At 35.8% G+C, this 19,097-nt stretch overlaps 1 protein-coding gene across 4 annotated transcripts in view; it reads left to right on the forward strand.

The window, feature by feature from the left end:
• The window catches only part of STK3 (serine/threonine kinase 3), a 208,760-nt gene that overhangs the window by 98,559 nt on the left and 91,104 nt on the right, over positions 1-19,097 (forward strand). For 3 of the 4 annotated variants that reach the window (XM_006099988.2, XM_023763619.1, XM_023763618.1), the window contains exon 7: positions 16,779-16,916. The exons of the other annotated variant lie outside the window; for it this stretch is intronic. In XM_006099988.2, the coding sequence (XP_006100050.1) occupies positions 16,779-16,916 (138 nt within the window). The remainder of the gene's footprint in view (positions 1-16,778; positions 16,917-19,097) is intronic. 4 annotated transcript variants of the gene reach the window in all.

The following is a 19,097-nucleotide window of genomic DNA, read 5'->3' on the forward strand; positions in this document are numbered from 1 at the left end:
CTAGCCATTGAGCCAAACCAGCTAGAGCTGTACTTTATTTTGTTAAATGATGGGGAAAGCTTGGTTTGAAGTAGGGGACGACATGCAGGTTTACATTTTAGAAAGGTGTTTTGCAAGCAGTATAGAAGAAAGACACCAGAGGCAAATGGAGCTAGCAGGTAGATTATTGTGGTCTTAAAAGATGTCAAAATATGTCAGTTTTGTATTGTCTTTGAGTAAAAATTGATATAAAAATCTAGGCAGGTAATGGTAATGGTCATCATGATCATATTTACTATTATTAATAATTGTAGGTAGCACTTTTTGCTTACCATATGCCATGTGTTTTTATATTCATCTCACTTAATTCCCGAGATCAATAAAAACACATTTTTAAAAATTATGAAATTAAAAAAAAAGAAAGACAAATTCTTGAATCCTGTTTCAGGCCTATTGAATCTGAAACTCTCTGGATGAGGTTCAGCAATCTGGATTGTAACAAGCCCTCCAAGGAATTCTGATACATGGTACAATCTAAGAACCATTGTTATATGTATGTATTTATACAGATAAGAAAACTGTGTTTAGTGGTGTAAAGAAAAGGGTAAGATGTCTTAATGACATATTGTTAATAATCTAGGTTTTCTTATTTAATATATCAAAAGTAGTTTAGCAAGTTTCTGATCTGTAAACTCCAGTTTTCTCTCACTTGTATTCTAAAATTAGAAATGTTTTCTGATAGAAAATATGCTGTCTTCAAATTAATTTAGTAAACCAAAAGTATTCTGTAGCTATCTGTAGAGGGGGCAGTATAGCTTGATAGTTAAGGACATCAGCTTTGGAGCTACACTATCTGGGTTCATTCTCCAATTCTGTCCTTTATTTGCTGAGTATTCAAGGGCAAGTTATTTAACTTCACTGTGCCTCTGTTTTCTGATCTATAAAATGGAGTAATAACCCTTCATTGTGTTTTCTGTTAGGATTAAAAGAAATAATTTTTGTAAAGCTACTTAGTACTTGCCATGCACATTGTCTGTATAGAATAGCTATACTACTAACAACAATAATTACTATATATATGTAAGCGCATAAAAATTACATAACAAAAAAATTTAAAAATATTGCTAAGATAGCCTAAGCACAAGATATTTATCATTAAAAAAGTATTGGTTCAATTGCTATTATGTGCCTAAACTTTCTCTTTTTTAAAATATATTTTTGTTGATTTCAGAGAGGAAGGGAGAGGGAGAGAGAGATGGAAACATCAATGATGGGAAGGAATCATTGATCGATTAAGACCGAAACCAGGCATGTGCCCTGACCAGGAATTGAACTGTGACCTGGTTCATAGGTTGGTGCTCAACCCCTGAGCCACTCCAGCCGAGCTATGTGCCTGAACTTTCAGAGCTTATTTCTCTGTTCTAGCTTTAGTAGAGGGCATGCTCCTCCCTTTTTATCTTCCATCCTCTACACATCCCTATTTCCTCTCTGTTATGGAACTTTACAGGCTCAGCTTCTTCTCATTTTAAGAAATAAAATAACGGATTTCCTTCGGGCACACACTATTCTTGCTACACTGCCTCACATCTTCCTTTCAGAACTATGTATAAAAAGACTAAAGGATATTTGCTGTTAACCATTTTATTCTCCTTAAGTCTCTTTCCTCATTTGATTTCTAGGATATTCCTATTTCCCTGCTTTCCTTTCATCTGTTTTTGAGCTCTAGTCTCATTTCTAGTTATCTACTTAGATAATTTATCTTTTCTATAATTGTCATTAGACACCTCAAATCCAGTATCTTCAAATTTGTTTTCACTGTGTTTTGTTGTTTTGGGTTTTTTTCCCTCATCAGACTTGTTTTACTCTTGTATTTTCTGCCTTGGTTAATGGCACTCCTGTACAACCAGTTGCCACATTGAAAATGTGGAGAGTATCCCTCGGTCCAGTTATCAAGTCCTATCGGTACTGCCTCCTAAATTTCTTGTAATTACTTTCCTTCCTGTCCAGCTTGTCTGCCACTGAGCTAATTCAAGTTCTCATTCACCAGTTCCCATCCATGCTTCTTCCTTAATATCTCTAAAATGTATCCCCTTCTTCCCATTATAGTTTTATCTCCTTGAGACCTCATACTTTTTTGTGTGGGTTTTTACAGAATCCTAACTATTCTAATAGTGCTCAGCCTCATCCCCTCCCTTTCCAAAGTATCCTTCATAATATTGCTAGATTGATCATTCTAAAATGAAACACATCATATTACTTCCTTACTTAAAATCATCCAATTAAAAAGCAATTTAAAAAATTTGCTTCTCGGTTAAGACCCAGACTTACAAAGGTGTTATACAAAGCATTGGCCTCTGCCTACCTCTTTAGTCGTGTAATATCCTCCTTCCTTTAGCCGGACTAGCATTTGTAGGTCATTTAGGTTCTTACTGCTGCCCTCTGCTCAGTGTTACTTCTCTCTCCCTGCATTTCCTCCCTTCTCTCTTCTACACAGTCTAATCTGGGAACTTTTCCTCTGGGCTCCCTTAGCACCCTGTGCACCCCAAGTTCATAAAATTGATCATACTCTATTGTAGCTTGCCTGACTTTATTTTTTTTAACCAGATTATGAATTTACTGAGACCAGCATGTTTAACTTCTATTTTGTCTTGTGTCTAATACAATGCTTTGTGACATAGTAGGAATAAAGTAAATGGTTAATGCATATATGTAAATATTGTGAGTACATAAATTTTATTTGCATTGTTTAATAACTAGGAGGGTTGAGGTGGACATGTCTATATTGTGTATCACTAAATTTGGAAAAACTGTGAAAGGAAAGAAGAGCATTAGCACTCTTTTATCACTTACCAACGTGAGTGTTTACCATGTGTTCAGCCTGGGTGAGACACTGCATGAATGAAAGAAGAGGGAAGGACTTGTGTCATAATTCTTTTTTTTTTTTTTTGACAAAATGTTTCTTTAATCCATTTTATACTCATAATTTATCATGTTTTATTTTTAGTCCACTTTAGTTTTAGGGAAACAAAATAGAAATCCTTTAGGTTAGCATCTAAAATGCTAATTTTGAACTTTCTGAATATAGTATGGCACTAGTCCAACATAATCTGTTAAAAATTTTCCTCTGGGTCAGATCTAAGTTGAGAAGAATGAGGTAACTTTAATGTGAACCCAGATTGTACTTCAGTCATTCTCTCCTGTGAGTTGCCAAATTCACAGTTCCATTTGTATCTGGAATTGGGGAAGCTGAGTTTGATATGGATTTTTGCCAATGATAGCAAATCTTGGCAAGATAGTCTTGTTCTCTGTGCTTAATTATATAGTTTTATTATAAAGTTTTTCACATATTTATTTGGAGGTACCTCTCTTATAGACTTTATTCTTCTGGTAGTTAATCATTTACTGTCAAGTCTTCCTTTTCTGAGAAGGCCAGCTTATATTTTTCTACCTTGCCATTAACTAGGTCTGCCTCTGCTAGATTTATAAACTTTAAAGCTGTATAGGTGTCTTGGGGGTCATTACATATAAATCCGTCCTTTTGGAAATTAAAAATCTTAGTGAGACTGAGGGAGAGTGAGTTTGTTAAATATTAATTCATGCCATATTTCTTGAGTGACTGCTCTGATACCATTTTAGGCACTGGGATGCAAAAGTGAATGAATTAAAGTTTCAATCTTTTAGGTGCTTATATTACAGTGAGGAAGAGAATAAATTACACACAAAAAGCTATAACATATCAGGTGCTGATAACTGGTATGCAAGAAAAAAAGGCAGGATATTAACCTCTTATCAGAGGTGTTGTTAGCAAATGCCTTCTTCCATTAGGTTGGCTGCCTTTTTGTTTTGTTGATGGTTTTTTTTGCTTTGCAGAAGCTTTTTAGTTTGATATAGTGCCATTCATTTATTTCTGCTTTTGCTTCCCTTGCCTTTGAGGTCAAATGGATAAAATCCTTTCTTAAGCCAACATCCATAAGTTTATTTACTATCTATGTTTTCTTTTACTTAATTTATTGTTTCAGGTCTTATATTTAGGTCTTTGCTGATTCCTGCTCGAAAGCATTTAATAGTTCAGTTGAATTTTTACCTTTTTTGGTGGGGAGTTTCTCTTCTTCAGTGATACTTTTCCACTTTTTCTCTTATTTAATGGCACCTCTATTTGTAGTCACTTCTTCATATGGTTTTATGACTATTTTCTTTCCTTATATTAAGGCTTCTCTTAAGCCTTTGAGATTGTAGGCCCTCTTTCTCCCATGAAATAACTAAGGCTGAAGGATTCTATTAATAGAATGCCCTTGACCTAGTAGGTGAGTATGTGCTGATGTTTTCAGGATAGTTCCTCACGTCACCCTTCTTCTGTCTTAAGTCTCCCACTTTAACATGCCATCAGGCTTACACTTCTAGAAAGTGCCATTCTTAGCTGCCTTGGGTATCTTTTTGTGGTTTATTGTCTGACTATGGAAAGTTAGAGGAATGATGGGCTTCTCCCTAAGGAGAGGTACTTAAAAGGAGGCCTTTGTGGGAAAATGACCACAAATACTCCCATTTCTTCATCATAAACTTAAAATCGGGGTAAAAGCTAATTTCTTTGCCCTAAATTATCCCTTTCTACTTTGCCTGAAGTTTTGCTGAATAGATTCATTTGGGTTCATAAGCAAAACAACTTGGGAAGTTATTATTCATCCTTGCCTTAATATGGAATAGCTTAATCAGGTTGCCTTTGTGTGATGAAACTGAGATACACTCAACAATCAAAGTTTTGATGGGTAGGAGAGAGAGAAGAAAGGTTAGAAATAAGAGAGAAATATGGAACTTGGGGCTTTTTTCTGGGAGGATTGCCAGCAGGCCTGGCTGGGGTTTTAGAGCTTGCAGAGGTGGGTTTGGGAGAGAGAAAAGGGAACTGGGAAGATGGTCAAGACGAATGTCAGTTTGAAAATCTGTTTTTCCGATCTTTGCCCTTTTTTGCTATCTTTCTTTATCTTTACCTATAATGATGAAGGTGTGTGTGTGTGTTTGGGGGTTGGGGGAGGGACAAGGGAAGGGAATAAAGGAAAACCAGAGGTAGTTTGTCAGTAACCCTCAAATTAGCAGTAAGGCCCAGACAGTTTAAGTGACTTATCTAATGATACACTGTTAGCTGGTGACAAAGCCAGGACTATTTAGTCTGGTTTTCTTTTATTTCATGTTTCCCTGTTGGGTTAATGAGAAGTAACTGCTGATTTACAGTCTTAACAATCCTCTCTGGATGTTTCAATTCTGATTTCTCATCTTTCCATCTTCTCACTTCCTTGGCTAAAATTCAACTGATCTTTAAATTCAGACCATTTTTGCCCCCTCCCCCCACCCCCCTGCCCTCATTTCCAGTGTATTGGTTTCCTCCTGGACTCACTGTCCTCTCCTGTCCAGCTGAGACTCTGCTCTATCACGTCCCCACATTCTTGTTTATTGGCTAGAGAGAACAGGCTGTGGGAGGCTCCTTTTGTTTGCACCCATTGGCTTTTTCTGATTGTTGGTTTCTGTAGCTCCATGTCTGGGGTATACTAGTATGAAGCAAAAAGAAAACTCAGGAACTCACCACTGATGTTCCTTGGGTCTCAAGTCCCTAACTGGTCTGCTTTCTTTCTACCTTTCAGAGTCTTAGGTTTATTGTATATAAAATGTCCATGGTCTTTAGTTGTACTTAATGGATAGAATAAGATATATCTATTCCATCTTCCTGGAAGCAGAAGTTACACATACTTTTTAAAGGGCAATGACTTTCAAGTTGATAGAATTTTAGATAAAATACAAAGCACAGTGATCTATCTATCATCTATCTATCTATCTATCTATCTATCTATCTATCTATCTATCTATCTCAAGAAAAACAGTTTGGTTGTCGTTGCCTAGAGCTGGCTCCTGAATTAGTGAGTTTTCATAGTTTCTCCCTTTTCTCTACGAACTCCCAGTCTCTAAGAAAAATGGTATGTTTTTCACAATAGTCCCAAAGTTATAAGAGTTTGGAAGTAGATACTGTGAGTTCATACCCCTTAGTTCATACAGTAATTTGGACCCTTGCTATATCTTAGACTCATCTAGAGAGTTAAAAAAATATATACCTTCTGGATCAGATTTTTTGGACTGGGTCCAGGGAACTAGTAATTTTACAAGCTCCCTGTATAATTCTGATCTAACATGTAGCCAGTGTTGAGAACCATTGGCTGAGTATTTGGAATTGGTAGTTGCTTGTGAATTTTAAGATTTTCTTAAAGAATGTGAAGCCAGGAACTATGTTAATATTTTTATCATTTTCACTAATTCTTGATAGACTCTGATGAGTTATTTATTTATTTGGCTCTCATGGTGACCCAGGCAGTAGATGAAAGCATTCTTTTCTCCAGGCAAGGTTGACAGATTTTTTTTTTCTTCTAAAACTTACCATTTAATTCCTAAATTGTCCAACTGAATTCCTGAGATCTATCATTTTCACTTGTTTCTTTCTTGTTCTTTATATATCCTTTGTTGTTAATTAATTTTAGTTTTTTTAAACCTATAATTTATTTTAATTTCATTATGTATACTTTCTTTTTGTTAAGTTGATTTGTACTGGACATTGTACTGTTCTTATGCCAGAGCCTCATTTATTGCGTGCCACTCTTGTTACCTTGGGACTAGCTTATTATTTTATTCTAAATCAATCACATGAGCTCCATGTTGACCTTTGCCTGCTTAGCTTTAACTTAGTTCTTAGTATCAATTTGGGTTCATAGGCCTTCCTGTAAGCATCTGCCTAAGTTTTGCAATCACCATTAGATATGACTGAGGATTGAGTGACTTGTTTATAATCGCTATTACCTTTTTACATTTTGCTATGTGTGCTTTGATTATTTGATTAACTATCATAGATTCCATGATAACGCAGTCTGCACTTTGGTGGTAAGTTGGGACATTATTTTTTCACTCTAGTCAGGTGATTTTATGCCAAATGGTAATTTTAAGGTTATGTCAATTGTAGGTACTAGACTTGGGTTAGTGGAGTCTTTGCCCAGAGCTGTGCTTTAGGTTTCCACTCTGGCCTTGCTCTGGCCCTGCTACATCCCTATGCCAGGTTATGCTCTGAGTACCCAGGATCCCAGAATTTCCTGTTCAAGTGGCCCTGAGCCTATGAAGGCATCTTCTCTAGGATCATCCTTGTGAGAGCAAACTGTGCCAGGCTAGAGATAGACAAGAGACAGCTATTGCAGGGCTGGCTAGGGGTGGTAGTGGGGCATTAGAGTGCAGCCAAGATGTGTGTGCAGGGGTGTTCAGGAGTCAGAGGTGGGAATAAAAGATAGGTAAGCCATTGACCATGAGTCTCTGTTTGTTTTCTTGCCCTGGGCCCCATGGTAGCAATAGAGCTGATATGATAAGGGTGGATGGTATTGATGTACTTTGTATTGATTTGAATTATTGTTGCCTTTTGGTAAAGGTATTACTGTTCCATATAATATTTTGACCTTTTAATAGCATTTCATATTCTTATAAATTTGTCCTAGAAACTTGTCCCAGATAAGTGAAAGCTGCTAATGACTAGAATAAATTTATTTCTCTAATCTTAGTCAAATTATAGGAAGTGATATTTCATGAATCTTTTGTACAGAGTTTTCTTTTTTCCCCCATTTTGCAACCATATTGTTTCTTTCTATATTGAAACATTTTAGTACATTCTAGGCAGTTATTTTGTCTTTCAAAGCTCTTATATACTTTGTTCTTTTTAAAAATATTTTTTATTGATTTCCGAGAGGAAGGGAGAGTGAGAGAAAGAGATAGAAAATCAATTAAATCATAATCTTTTGTGGGTGGGGCTAAGGTCTACAGGTTCTGAACTTCTTTTGTTCAGAACCTGTAGTGTTCTGAACGACTGGAAGTGTTTCCTTTCTTTGAGTGGTACCTTTCATTAAGGGCCGATTAAGATGCTCCAGGCTTATCTTGTAATTTTCCTGCCCCATACCTGAAATAAGTCAGTTTCCCACAGAGAGCCCGTGGTATTTCAGACCTCACAACTTTGAACATGCTTTTCTGTTTTCTATGCCACATCAATTCAATCATTCTTTAGGACTAAGCTCACTCACGTCTAGTTTTTCTTTAGACATCATTTTGAGCTTAATGCCCATTGTGGCCTATTTCAGCACTTACACTATTTTATTGAAATGATCTGGTATGTATTATCCTATCCCATTAGATTCTAAGCTTCTCAAAGAAATTCTTTTTGCAGGTATGGATACATTATATGTGCTCAGAAAAGTTAGTTGAACTGAACACATAGGAATTCTAATTTGGGAGATCTGAGAGAGAGTGGATTGATAAAGTTCATTAAGTGTTGGCTCACGTTCACTTTTGATTTCTTCTGTAGCCATGTTTTATAAATATTTTTGAATTGTCTTAAAGGGACATTAAATTTCAGTTTTGAAGGACGTCTAAGACTTAACTGGATGCAATTAAAGGTATTGGGGTTTAAATTGTGCTTATGTGAGAGGTGGCTGTATAGGCAGCAACTTAAGAAATGCTTTTAAATGAAGCCTTGGTTCAATTACAGATATAATTTTTAAAAGTTGAATATATACTGGCTTTTATAATAAATTTTTTTAAAAGAATCTTACGTAATCTTATAGATGCTGTTGTGAATAGATATTTTGAATTTTTGAGATTCTGTACTATCTTTTTATCTTTATTGCCACATACTTGTCATTTTTATGGGAAGTAACCATTCTGCATTGTTACTTTATCTTCTCATTTTCACTAAGTATTTTACATGTATTAACCCATTTAAAGTTCAGAAGAGCCTTATGAGGTAGGTACTATTATTATTCCCATTTTTCAAATGTGTAAACAGGGCAAGAGAATTAGAATGGGTTAGATAGCTACTCATAATGGTGGCGCTATTGTATTGTACCCAGTGCCATCCAGAGCTGGCTCAGACCTCTGGAGCTGGTTTTCTTATTCACTGTACTGCCTGGGCACCAACTGCACCCTTTCCTTTAATTTGGTTGATAGGCAGGCAAACTGGCCCTTATTGGGCAAATTAATGATTATTGAAGTCCCTGTACCCGGAGCTGGAGTGAAGTGTGAGGTCATGCTTGTGCTACCTGAACCTGTGCTTATGTGGAAACTGCATGTAAGAGCAGCATTCATGCTAGATTTTAGTATTCTCTTCAAAAGCTCCGTGTATTTCAGACTTGCTTTTGAGGAAGTGGTGATACAAATTTGGATTTGTATTTACATTAACATCTAGTAGGCCTTTTACAGTTCATCTTAGCCAAAAGACCCAGAAGCAATTAGTAGGTCTTTTAACATCCTTCCCTCTCCTTCTCCATGTCTATCCCCTTTCTAACTAATAATATAGTACTTATCTAGTTAGTATTCACCTCCTAGATTGCTTGGAAGTTAGAGTGCCAGAGTCTTTTAGATCCAAAAAGGAACCTGAAAAATATCTAGTCCAACTTCCTCACTTATATGAAAAACTGAGGCTGCACAATCAGTTAGAGGGTTATTCTGATCTGGGTCCAGTGTTGGGTTCATTCCATTGTACTGTTTGCTGTTATTTACAGTAGTCTTTAAAATATACTATTACTATATATTCTTTGCAGAAATTATATATTTTTGACTTAGTAGCTTGCTACCTATTATGTTTCCTATGAGGAAACAGCTATGTTTGTTTAGTTCTTTGCAGCTTTTAAAAATGCTTTCTCATCCTTTATCTCATTTAATTTGTTAGGAAGATAACCTTTTGCTCATATGTCTGAGGTTCGTGGGTAGTGGCACCGATTTCTTTGTTATTCCGGCAGGTTCATTGCTTCTGTACATTCACATATCCAGCCACCTTAGCTTCAGACATAGTGCTGACCACCGCCCTTAAGATTATAATACAGTTCAGGCATGTAGTTTCCCAGCTCTGGCTCTGGCCATGTCTTCTGGATGCTCCCGGAGTGTAAGGCCTGAAGTTCCAGGCATGAAGATAATTACTTGTTCTGAGGCACTTACATTTCTTGGCTTCTTAAGACTACTTGTGATCAGGGAAGTTCTTTTTAAAACTTAATCCGAGGCTCAACATGTAGTTAAGCAACACATTGGGTAGAAACAAACACAGGGATAATCCTATCATTTATTGTACTAACATTCTTCAATCAAAATGGTGTTAGAGATAAGATAAATTATATGGCTGTAATGTGTGTCCATGTGATTTGGTTGGTGGCAAGGAAGGGAGTGAATTGTTAGTCTAAGGCTAGCCACTGATTGCCAAAACTTTCTACAGCGGAGGCCTGTTTCCTAATCGGCTTGGACAAAAACCTGGAGGTTCTTGAGCGGATCTTCTGTGATTCATGATTCAGTTAAATTAGTTGAACAGAGTCAAGTCTGATAAAATCTGTCAGTTTATTATTGATTATGTAACATAAAAAATGGAAATAAAAGGTAGAGTGGTTTTCCTGGAGACTTTAAAGTCTCTACATTTTTGTAGATCATATATTAAGACTTACTTGTTTGAACTGTATGCAGTTCAGTGCTTGTTTGAGAATAGGATGTGAACATTTTAGGATCACTTTATGATAGTACTGGGTAAATAAGAGTTAGAGTTAAGCTTTTTATCCTTGGGTTTCTAATAGCTACTGCTGAGGTGAGCCTTATATGTTAAGATTATCGGGAGATAAGGCTGCAGCTCATTGTTTCAAAGTTCAAAGGAGAGCATTAGCTTCAAGAACATAAATCGCTGAGTTGTTATCCATCAGTTTGTAACAGAAGTGCAGATGAACAACATTTACCTACACAATCTAGTGTCATTTACCTGCAGTTTGAGGTCAGTCTATATAGGGGCTTATGTAGGTGCTTTGAACTGTTTTGCAGAGATGAGAGTTCAAATTTATTTTATTCTTTAATTTGGAGTAGCAGGTGGTTTTGTGTGCCTTTTCCAGCAGCCAATATTAACCCCATTTTCCCCATCCTTAAAACCAGATTAGTTTCGGCTTCAACTATGGAGCTGAGATTAATTAGGTTATTTACAGAAGAGTTTTGTTTTCTAGCACTCCATTGTTTGCTGTTTGTTCCATATGTGTTAATCTCCCCCCCCCCCCCCAGTTGACTGTGAGCTCTGTGGGTCTGAGACATGTATCTTATTTTTAAAAATCTGTAATAGCAAGGCTTATATAGATACTTATGGGGTCCATCAAGTAGAGTAGATAATTGAACCAGGCTAGGTGGGGCCCGTGTAAAAGAGGGAATGTGCATCCTGAGAAAAATCAGTCTAATTCCAGCAGGGTCTTACCTTATGGGATTATGAGCTTGATGTTGCCCAAACGAAGTATAGGCCTGTGGCCTATCGGTTTGCTGCTTCTTTATTAGAACTAGTTCTGAACTCACAGAAAGTACTTGATATGTATTTTCATTTGATAGATGCTTATTGTGTCATAAAACTGGCTATCTTAGATGTAATATCAGTTGTAAGGTGTGTAAGAATGTTTTTTCCCATGAAAGGATTTTCCCTTTTTGAAAGAAGATACATACAGTATTACAGAGATTAATTCTTACCCTGGAGTCAGTAGACTTGAATATTGAATCTACACTGCTTTATCCACAGAAGATCCTTTGGGCCACTTTTCAAGTTGGAAACCAGTAATAGCACATTATAGTAAATTACCGAATATTGAGAGGGCTTTCAAAAGAATGATAGGGTGAATTGTTAGAATTCCTGAGTGACTTTTGTAATGAAGGTGTCTGTTTTTCATTTCTTGAGTTCTGGAGTAATCTTTTGTTCTTTCTTTCCCACCCTCCCAAACAATGTTGTTAGGATGTACTCTTGGTTCTCATACCCAATTTCTTCCATTTCATTCCTGTAGGTACCGTCTTAGTTGAACTCTTTATTATTCATCTTGGGCCATCTACAGTAGCCCCTAACTGGCTTTTTTATTCCATATATAGAGTATCTCTAGGCTTTTGGTTTTTTTGTGTGTTTTTTAAAATATCTACTTCTTGGGCATAAACAAACTGATTAACAGCATATTAGTACATTTTAGGGGGGAAAAAAGAAACCTTCTTTCAGCTGTATACTTTCTTGCTGACCAAACTCCATATCCTCATTCCCCTTCTAATCTTCTCATTTCCTAGACCCCTACAGCGTATCAGCTTGCTCTCTGCTCCTCCCAACAGCCTTATTCCATGTTCCCACTTTCCCTTATGTTATTTCTTCTAAGGGAAAGACCTCTCCTCTTTATGCCTTATATCATTTCTTCTATTATTGTAGTATTCTTTAATTATTTTACTGCTTGTTCTTTCATTACAGACTAGGTTAGGTAGTGGCTGTATTTCCTGTGCATCTTTTAACTCTGTGTAGCGCCTAACACCATGCTTTGTGTGCAACAGGTATTCATTCACAAACATTTCTGAGCTCAATTATTGCATTACATTTTCCCTCATTCTTATTTTTTTTATTGTGGTAAAGTATATACCATAAAAATTAACCCTTTTAACCATTTTTAAGTGTACAGTTGTGTAAACAAGTTCATTTACATTGCTGTACAACGGTCACACTGTCCATCTCCAGGATGCTTTCATTTTCCCCGACCGAAATTCTGTGCACATTAAGCACTGACTCCCCATTCCCTCCACCCCCTGGAAACCACCACTATACTCTCTGTCTCTATGAATTTGACTATTTTAAGAACCTCTTGAGGTATCAATGCAATATTTGTCCTTTTGTGACTGGCTTATTTCACGCAATATAATGTTTTCAAGGTTTATCTGTGTTGTTGCATGTGTCAAAATTTTCTTCCTTTCTAAGTTTGAATACTATTCCATTGTGTGTGTGTGTGTGTGTGTGTGTGTGTGTGTGTGTGTGTGTTTTGTTTATCCCTTCATCTGTCAGTGGGTTACTTCTACCTTTTGGCTATTGTGAATAATGCTGCTATAAGCATAAGTGTACAAATATGTGTTCTAGTTCCTGCTTTCCCTTCTTTTGGGTATACTGGTGTACCCAGGAGTAGGATTGCTGGATCATATGGTAATTCTGTGTTTAATTTTCTAAGGAATTACCATACTGTTTTTCATAGCAACTGCACCATTTTACATCTTCACCAGCAATGTATGAGGATTCTAATTGTCCTACATCTTTGCCACCACTTTTTTTAAAATTTTATTTTTTAACAATAACCATGCTAATGGATGTGAGTGGTATCTCATAGTTGTGTGTGTGTTATTTTATTTATTTTTTATGTTCTTTTTTCTTTTTCTTTATTGATTAAGGTATTACATATGTGTCCTTATCCCCCCATTGCCTCCCCAACACCCCCCCACCCCCGCTCATGCCCTCACCCCCCTAGTGTCTGTGTCCATTGGTTATGCTTGCATACAAGTCTTTTAGTTGATCTCTCCCCTTTTCCCCAACCCTCTCCTGCCTTCACTCTGAGGTTTGATGGTCTGATCGATGATTCTCCGTCTCTGGATCAGTTTTTGTTCATCAGTTTATGTTGTTCATTATATTCCACAAATGAGTGAGATCATGTGATATTTATCTTTCTCCAACTGACTTATTTCGCTTAGCATAATGCTCTTCAGGTCATAGGTTTGATGTGCATTTCTCTAATGACTAAATGCTGAGTATCTTTTCATGTGTTTATTGGCCACTTGTATATGTTTGGAGAAATATCTAAGTTCCATGCTCATTTTTTAATTGAGTTGTTTGTTTTTTTTGTTGTTGAACTGTAAGAGTTCTCTATATATGCTGAGTATTAACCCATTTGCAAATATTTTCTTCCATTGTCAATTACCTTTTTCCTCTGTTGATAGTGCTTTGATGCACAAAAGTTTTAAATTTTTAAAAAATTGTTGATGTCCCCCATTATACCCACCTCTACCCAGGCTCTGCCTCCCCTCCCTCTGGCCTTTACCACACCGTTGTCTGTGTCCATGGGCTGTGTATATATGTTCTTTGGCTAATCTCATCATCCTGTCTCACCCAGCTCCCTCCCCTCTGGAATCTCTCAGCCTGTTTCATGTATCCATGCCTCTGGTTCTGTTTTGTTCATTAGTTTATTTTATTCATTAGATTCCATACATAAGTAAGATCATGTGATGTTTGTCTTTCTCTGACTGGCTTATTTTGCTTAGCATAATAATATTCAGGTCCATCTATGCTGTTGCAAAGGGTAAAAATTCCTTCTTTCCAGCAGTGTAGTATTCTGTTGTGTAAATGTACCACAACTTTTTTATCTACTCATCTTCTGATAGGTATGGGCTGTTGCCAGATCTTGGCTATTGTAAATAATGCTGCTATGAACATAGGGGTGTATATATTCTTTTTTATTGGTATTTCAGGAGTCTTAGAATATATTTCCAGAAGTGGGATTGCTGGGTTTGATGCAGTCCAATTTATCAAATTTTTTTTTGCCTGGATTTTTGGTGTCAGGTCCAAGATATCATTGTGAAATTCAGTGTCATGATACTTTCCCCCTACATTTTCTGCTAAGGGTTTTATAGTTTTAGGTCTTACGGATAGGTCATTGACATATGTTGAATTTTTTATATGGTATAATGTAGTTATCCAAATTCATTTCTATTGTAGTCTTTCCAGAACCATTTATTGAAAAGATAATGTTTTCTCTACTGAATAGCCTTTTCAAATTCATATTTGATTGAATAATCTTCAACTTTATTGACTGACACAAGTGTGATTGTAGCAAGTTTTAAGATGTTTCTTCTCATTGTCTTGTCTGAAGGCTTAAAACTTGCTTATGCTTTTTACCCCACTTGGAAATAAGACAAGGACCTGGAAAACATATAAGTTGAAAACAGAATCATCATTTATCATCTCTTTATCCTCTTAGTAGCTGTTTGTTTAGTTTTAGTAACCTGCTTTTGTGCTTTTCCTTCTTGCTTCTTGAAGCATAGTAGATGTGTTAGGATGCTTTGCTAATTTTTTTAATGAAGGCTCTTTTGTAGGTCCAATACTGTTTTTAAGTCACTTAGTCCCCCTCTGGATTTTTGGTTTCTTTTCTGTTAAATGACAAGATTGAGCTAAATGATCTGTCATATATCTTTTATTTTTAATATATTTTTATTGATTTCAGAGAGGAAGGGAGAGAGAGAGAGAGATAGAAACATCAATGATGAGAGAGAATCTTGATTGGCTGGCTGTCTCCTGCATGTCCACCACTGGGGATTGAGCCCACAACTTGGGCTTGTGCCTCTGACTAGAGTTGAAACTGGGAACCTTCAGTCTGCAGGCCAATGCTCTATCTACTGAGCTAAATTAGCTAGAGCTGTCATATATCTTTTATTGTGCAAATTTTATGATTCTAAGAACTTATGGTGACTTTTGAACAATTGATAAAAATCCAATGGAAAGTATAACAATTTTATTCTATCAAAGGAATATATTAAAATTGGTATCTCCCCAAATAGTTCATTTTTGTTGACAGTTTTTATGTTTTCTCCATATATAAACAGAAGTAAACATAGGTATGGTTAGTTTCTTTCAGTGGTAAAAACTTTGTTTCTAGGCATTCCTGTGGTTTATAGTATTACCATTTTAATTTTCTTTATGCATTAACGAGAAGGGAGATAAGTTCATGTACATGATTTTGTTTGCACATGAAGAGAGAAGACCACTAAAAGCCAGGTGAAAAATTGAGTATAGAACAGAAACATACACCTGTCTTCTGGAGAATTAGAGAATTCTGTAGTCGAAAGGAAGTTTTTGTATGCTTCACATGAACACATCTTTGTGAGGCCCATGTTTGGAGGCTGCACGTGCATATATTGATTAAGATTGCCAAAAAGCCATTTTTTCCTCATCTCACATGTTTTGATTGCATAATTATATAAGCTTACCTATTAAACGACAATTAGTTATAATTTGGCTAAATTAATGTTGCTTTGTAAAATTTTTGTCATTGCCATGTTTGCTTCTTGTCTTTTTTATATAATGTGGAAATGAAAATGATAGCTAGTATTTATTGAGTGCTTGATACATTTGGTTTAAATTTATTATTGTTTTCATATCTTTAATAACTTTTCTCAAAGGAAATGATGTTTTAGTAATGGTATTTTATCAGGAACAATTCTAGATGCCCAGGAGAAAAGTTAATTCATTACATACAGTGATTTGCTAAGAACATTAGGGATTAATTCTCTGGGTTGAAAAAGGGTGACTGGATAGCTGAGAGGACAGCGATGACAGGGAGGATTTTTAGAGCTTTTGAACTGTGAACTTTCTGGATGTATTATCATCAGTACTAAGTTATTAATACTAAATTAAATCATTAGTAATAAATCAAAGTGGTATATTAGCTTTAAAACTTTTCATTTGGAATACTGACATATATATTTGGAAAGAGAAAAGTATTGCCTCTATTAAGTATTATTTTAAATACAGCAATAAATATTCTGGATTGCAAAAGGAAATTGGACTGCAGTGATACTTATATAAAACTGAAATGGGAACTAAATCTGGCATGCAATAGCAAAATTGGGGGATGTATCTATTTAACCAGAGAATGTCCTTAGTTTGGTAAGAGGGTTAGAAATGCAATCTTCTTTGGAGACTGATTAAAAATAATAGATAAAATAAAGAATGATGTGCTCAATGAGCTGCAATTCAAATAGAGGAAATTTAATGGGAAATGATTACATTAGTAGCAGATGGACTTGCTTCCTGAATTGTAATCTTACTGGAAATCCTAGAACCACTTACATTTGTTTTTCAGATTTAGAGTCGGATGGAAAGATAGATGAAGAGATTTAGTTGGTGTGTTATTGTGATTCTTACTGTGTCTTTTGGATATTTCTTTTTTTACTAGGCTATTTTTATGATTCCCACAAATCCACCACCAACATTCAGGAAGCCAGAACTCTGGTCTGATGATTTCACCGATTTTGTTAAAAAGTGCCTAGTGAAGAATCCTGAGCAGAGAGCTACTGCAACACAGCTTTTACAGGTCAGTGCTTATGCCACCAAGGGAAGAATGTGTTCTTTATATCTTTTAGCTTTCTGACCTTAAGTAGGATGGTCTTGAGTCTCCTTAACTGATTTCTAAAGACATAAACCTCCCAGGAAATGTGGATTGATACACATCCTTCCTCACACCTCCATCCACCGTCTCCATTCTTCTGTATGTTCTCTGTGTCTCATTTTCTTCTTTTCTTTTTCAAATTAGTGTTCTCTTTTCCCTTTTTTTCTGTGTGTTGTTATTATTGTCAACTCTTTCCCCCTAAAGTTGCTTTAAAACCAAACTTCCTAGGATTCTCCTTTCAGAACCCTATCTCCTCCATCGTTAGTTTCTTTTTTTCCCCCTGATGTTTTCTTTGACCCAGCATTTCTTCTTTGACCTGCTCTGCTTTAAGATACGTAAATACAAGATCCCTGAACTCTTGGAAAAGATCACTTGTAAATATTGGTTACAAGATTACCTAAATGAAGAGTTTCAGTATCTCTGCTACAAATAGACTTGTATTTACAGTGTCAGGTCGTATTTTTTTTTATTTGCCTTGGAATTCAGTGCAAATAGAAATAATGTAATACTTTCAATAAGTATTTGTGAGTCTTCATTTTCCCCAACAGAATTGGCTCAGACCTCTAAGCTATTAATACTAGTAAATGTGTCTCACATTAACAAAACTTGATATTTGGAAAATAATTCTTTTTATTAAATCACAAAAGGATTCAAAGCATGGTTCTTATAAAAAGCAATTTTTCTAAAGTACTGTTTAAACAAAAGTATTTGTTGAGGCGTATAAGAAACAGGCTCTTAAGTACAGTATAATGTTTATTGCTATGAAAATAAAACTAGTACTCATTCTCCATTGAAGGCAATTTAGCATTGTCTAACTAAAGTAAAATGTTAAATATTCTTTGACCCAGTAATTACACTTGTAGAAATTTACTTTATAGAAAAATTTAACCATGTGTGAAATAACATGTGTAAAAATATTCATAGAACATTATAATGGCAAAAGATTGGAAACAATATTAAAAAACTTCCAACAATTTAAAACAATTTAAGCTCCATTGAGATGAGTGATTGGCAAAATACACACAGGCACACATACATATATGTAAATGTGCATATGCCAGTGGTTATGGTGGAGTAGCTCTGAAAAAATAAGCAGGAAACTGGCCTCCAGAGAAGGTAACTGTGGCTGAGAAGCAGGAATTGAATCAAAACTTAACTTTTTTGTTGAGTGCTGTTTTTGAGCCTTTTGAGTTTTTTGTTATATGCAAATAGTACCTTTCAAAAATTAATTAACTGAAACATTTATTTTGAAATATTGTCAGATATCCAAGGAGTTTTTGTGCACATAAATCAAAGACCTATTAGTATTATCATGTTGAATATCTAAATTATTAAACACCAAGGAAGGCAAGAAAGGAGAAAAACACACACAGGAAAGTGAGCACAAAATATGATGGTGGAGGTAAATTCAAATATATCTGATAGCTGATTTTTGGATAGTTTAACCAGTATTTCTTTCTAGTCTTTCTCCCATAACCTTTTCTAATCTTTCTTAGAAAATATTCTGTTGTTTTTAACTTAGAGTTTTTAGGATTGAAAAGCATTTAAGAAGTATTCTAGTATAATTTCCTAATTTTGTGGATGAGGATACTGAAGCACAGAAAGGTTAAATGACACTGAAGAGCACATTGATTAAATCATTATTCCAGGTTTATTCCATTTGTCCACTAATCCCAATTTTCATCCTTTCTCTACTCTGCTTTCTGCCCAACAAACTTCTGACTTAAGTTTTTTTACGTAGGATAATTATCTTTAGTCTCATTAGAGTCTAATTACTGTCTGATAGGCATATAAGTCCTGGGGCAAGAGGCACGTTTTATCTGACACCATCTGAGTAGGATTGAATACCCTCCAGAGGGTGGAAGTATAGGTTCCCCACTCAGCCTTTGCTGGTGGAGTTGGGGCCAATGTTTTTCTGTGATGTTTGGCTGGAGTAGGATGGTTATTGTCTAGAAGTTTTGTCTTGTTAGCTGTCCCTTTCCTGATTTTTTGGCTCAAGAGAGAAGGCTGTTGTAGGAGCTTTTTTAGATTGTGTCCCTTAGTGGTTCTGGGTTGCTGGCTTTTCCAGTACCCAGTCTAGGATAAAGGAGATAAAAAGAAAACCCA

The sequence above is a fragment of the Myotis lucifugus genome, unplaced genomic scaffold, assembly GCF_000147115.1.
Source record: "Myotis lucifugus unplaced genomic scaffold, Myoluc2.0 scaffold_294, whole genome shotgun sequence".
NCBI lineage: Eukaryota > Metazoa > Chordata > Mammalia > Chiroptera > Vespertilionidae > Myotis > Myotis lucifugus.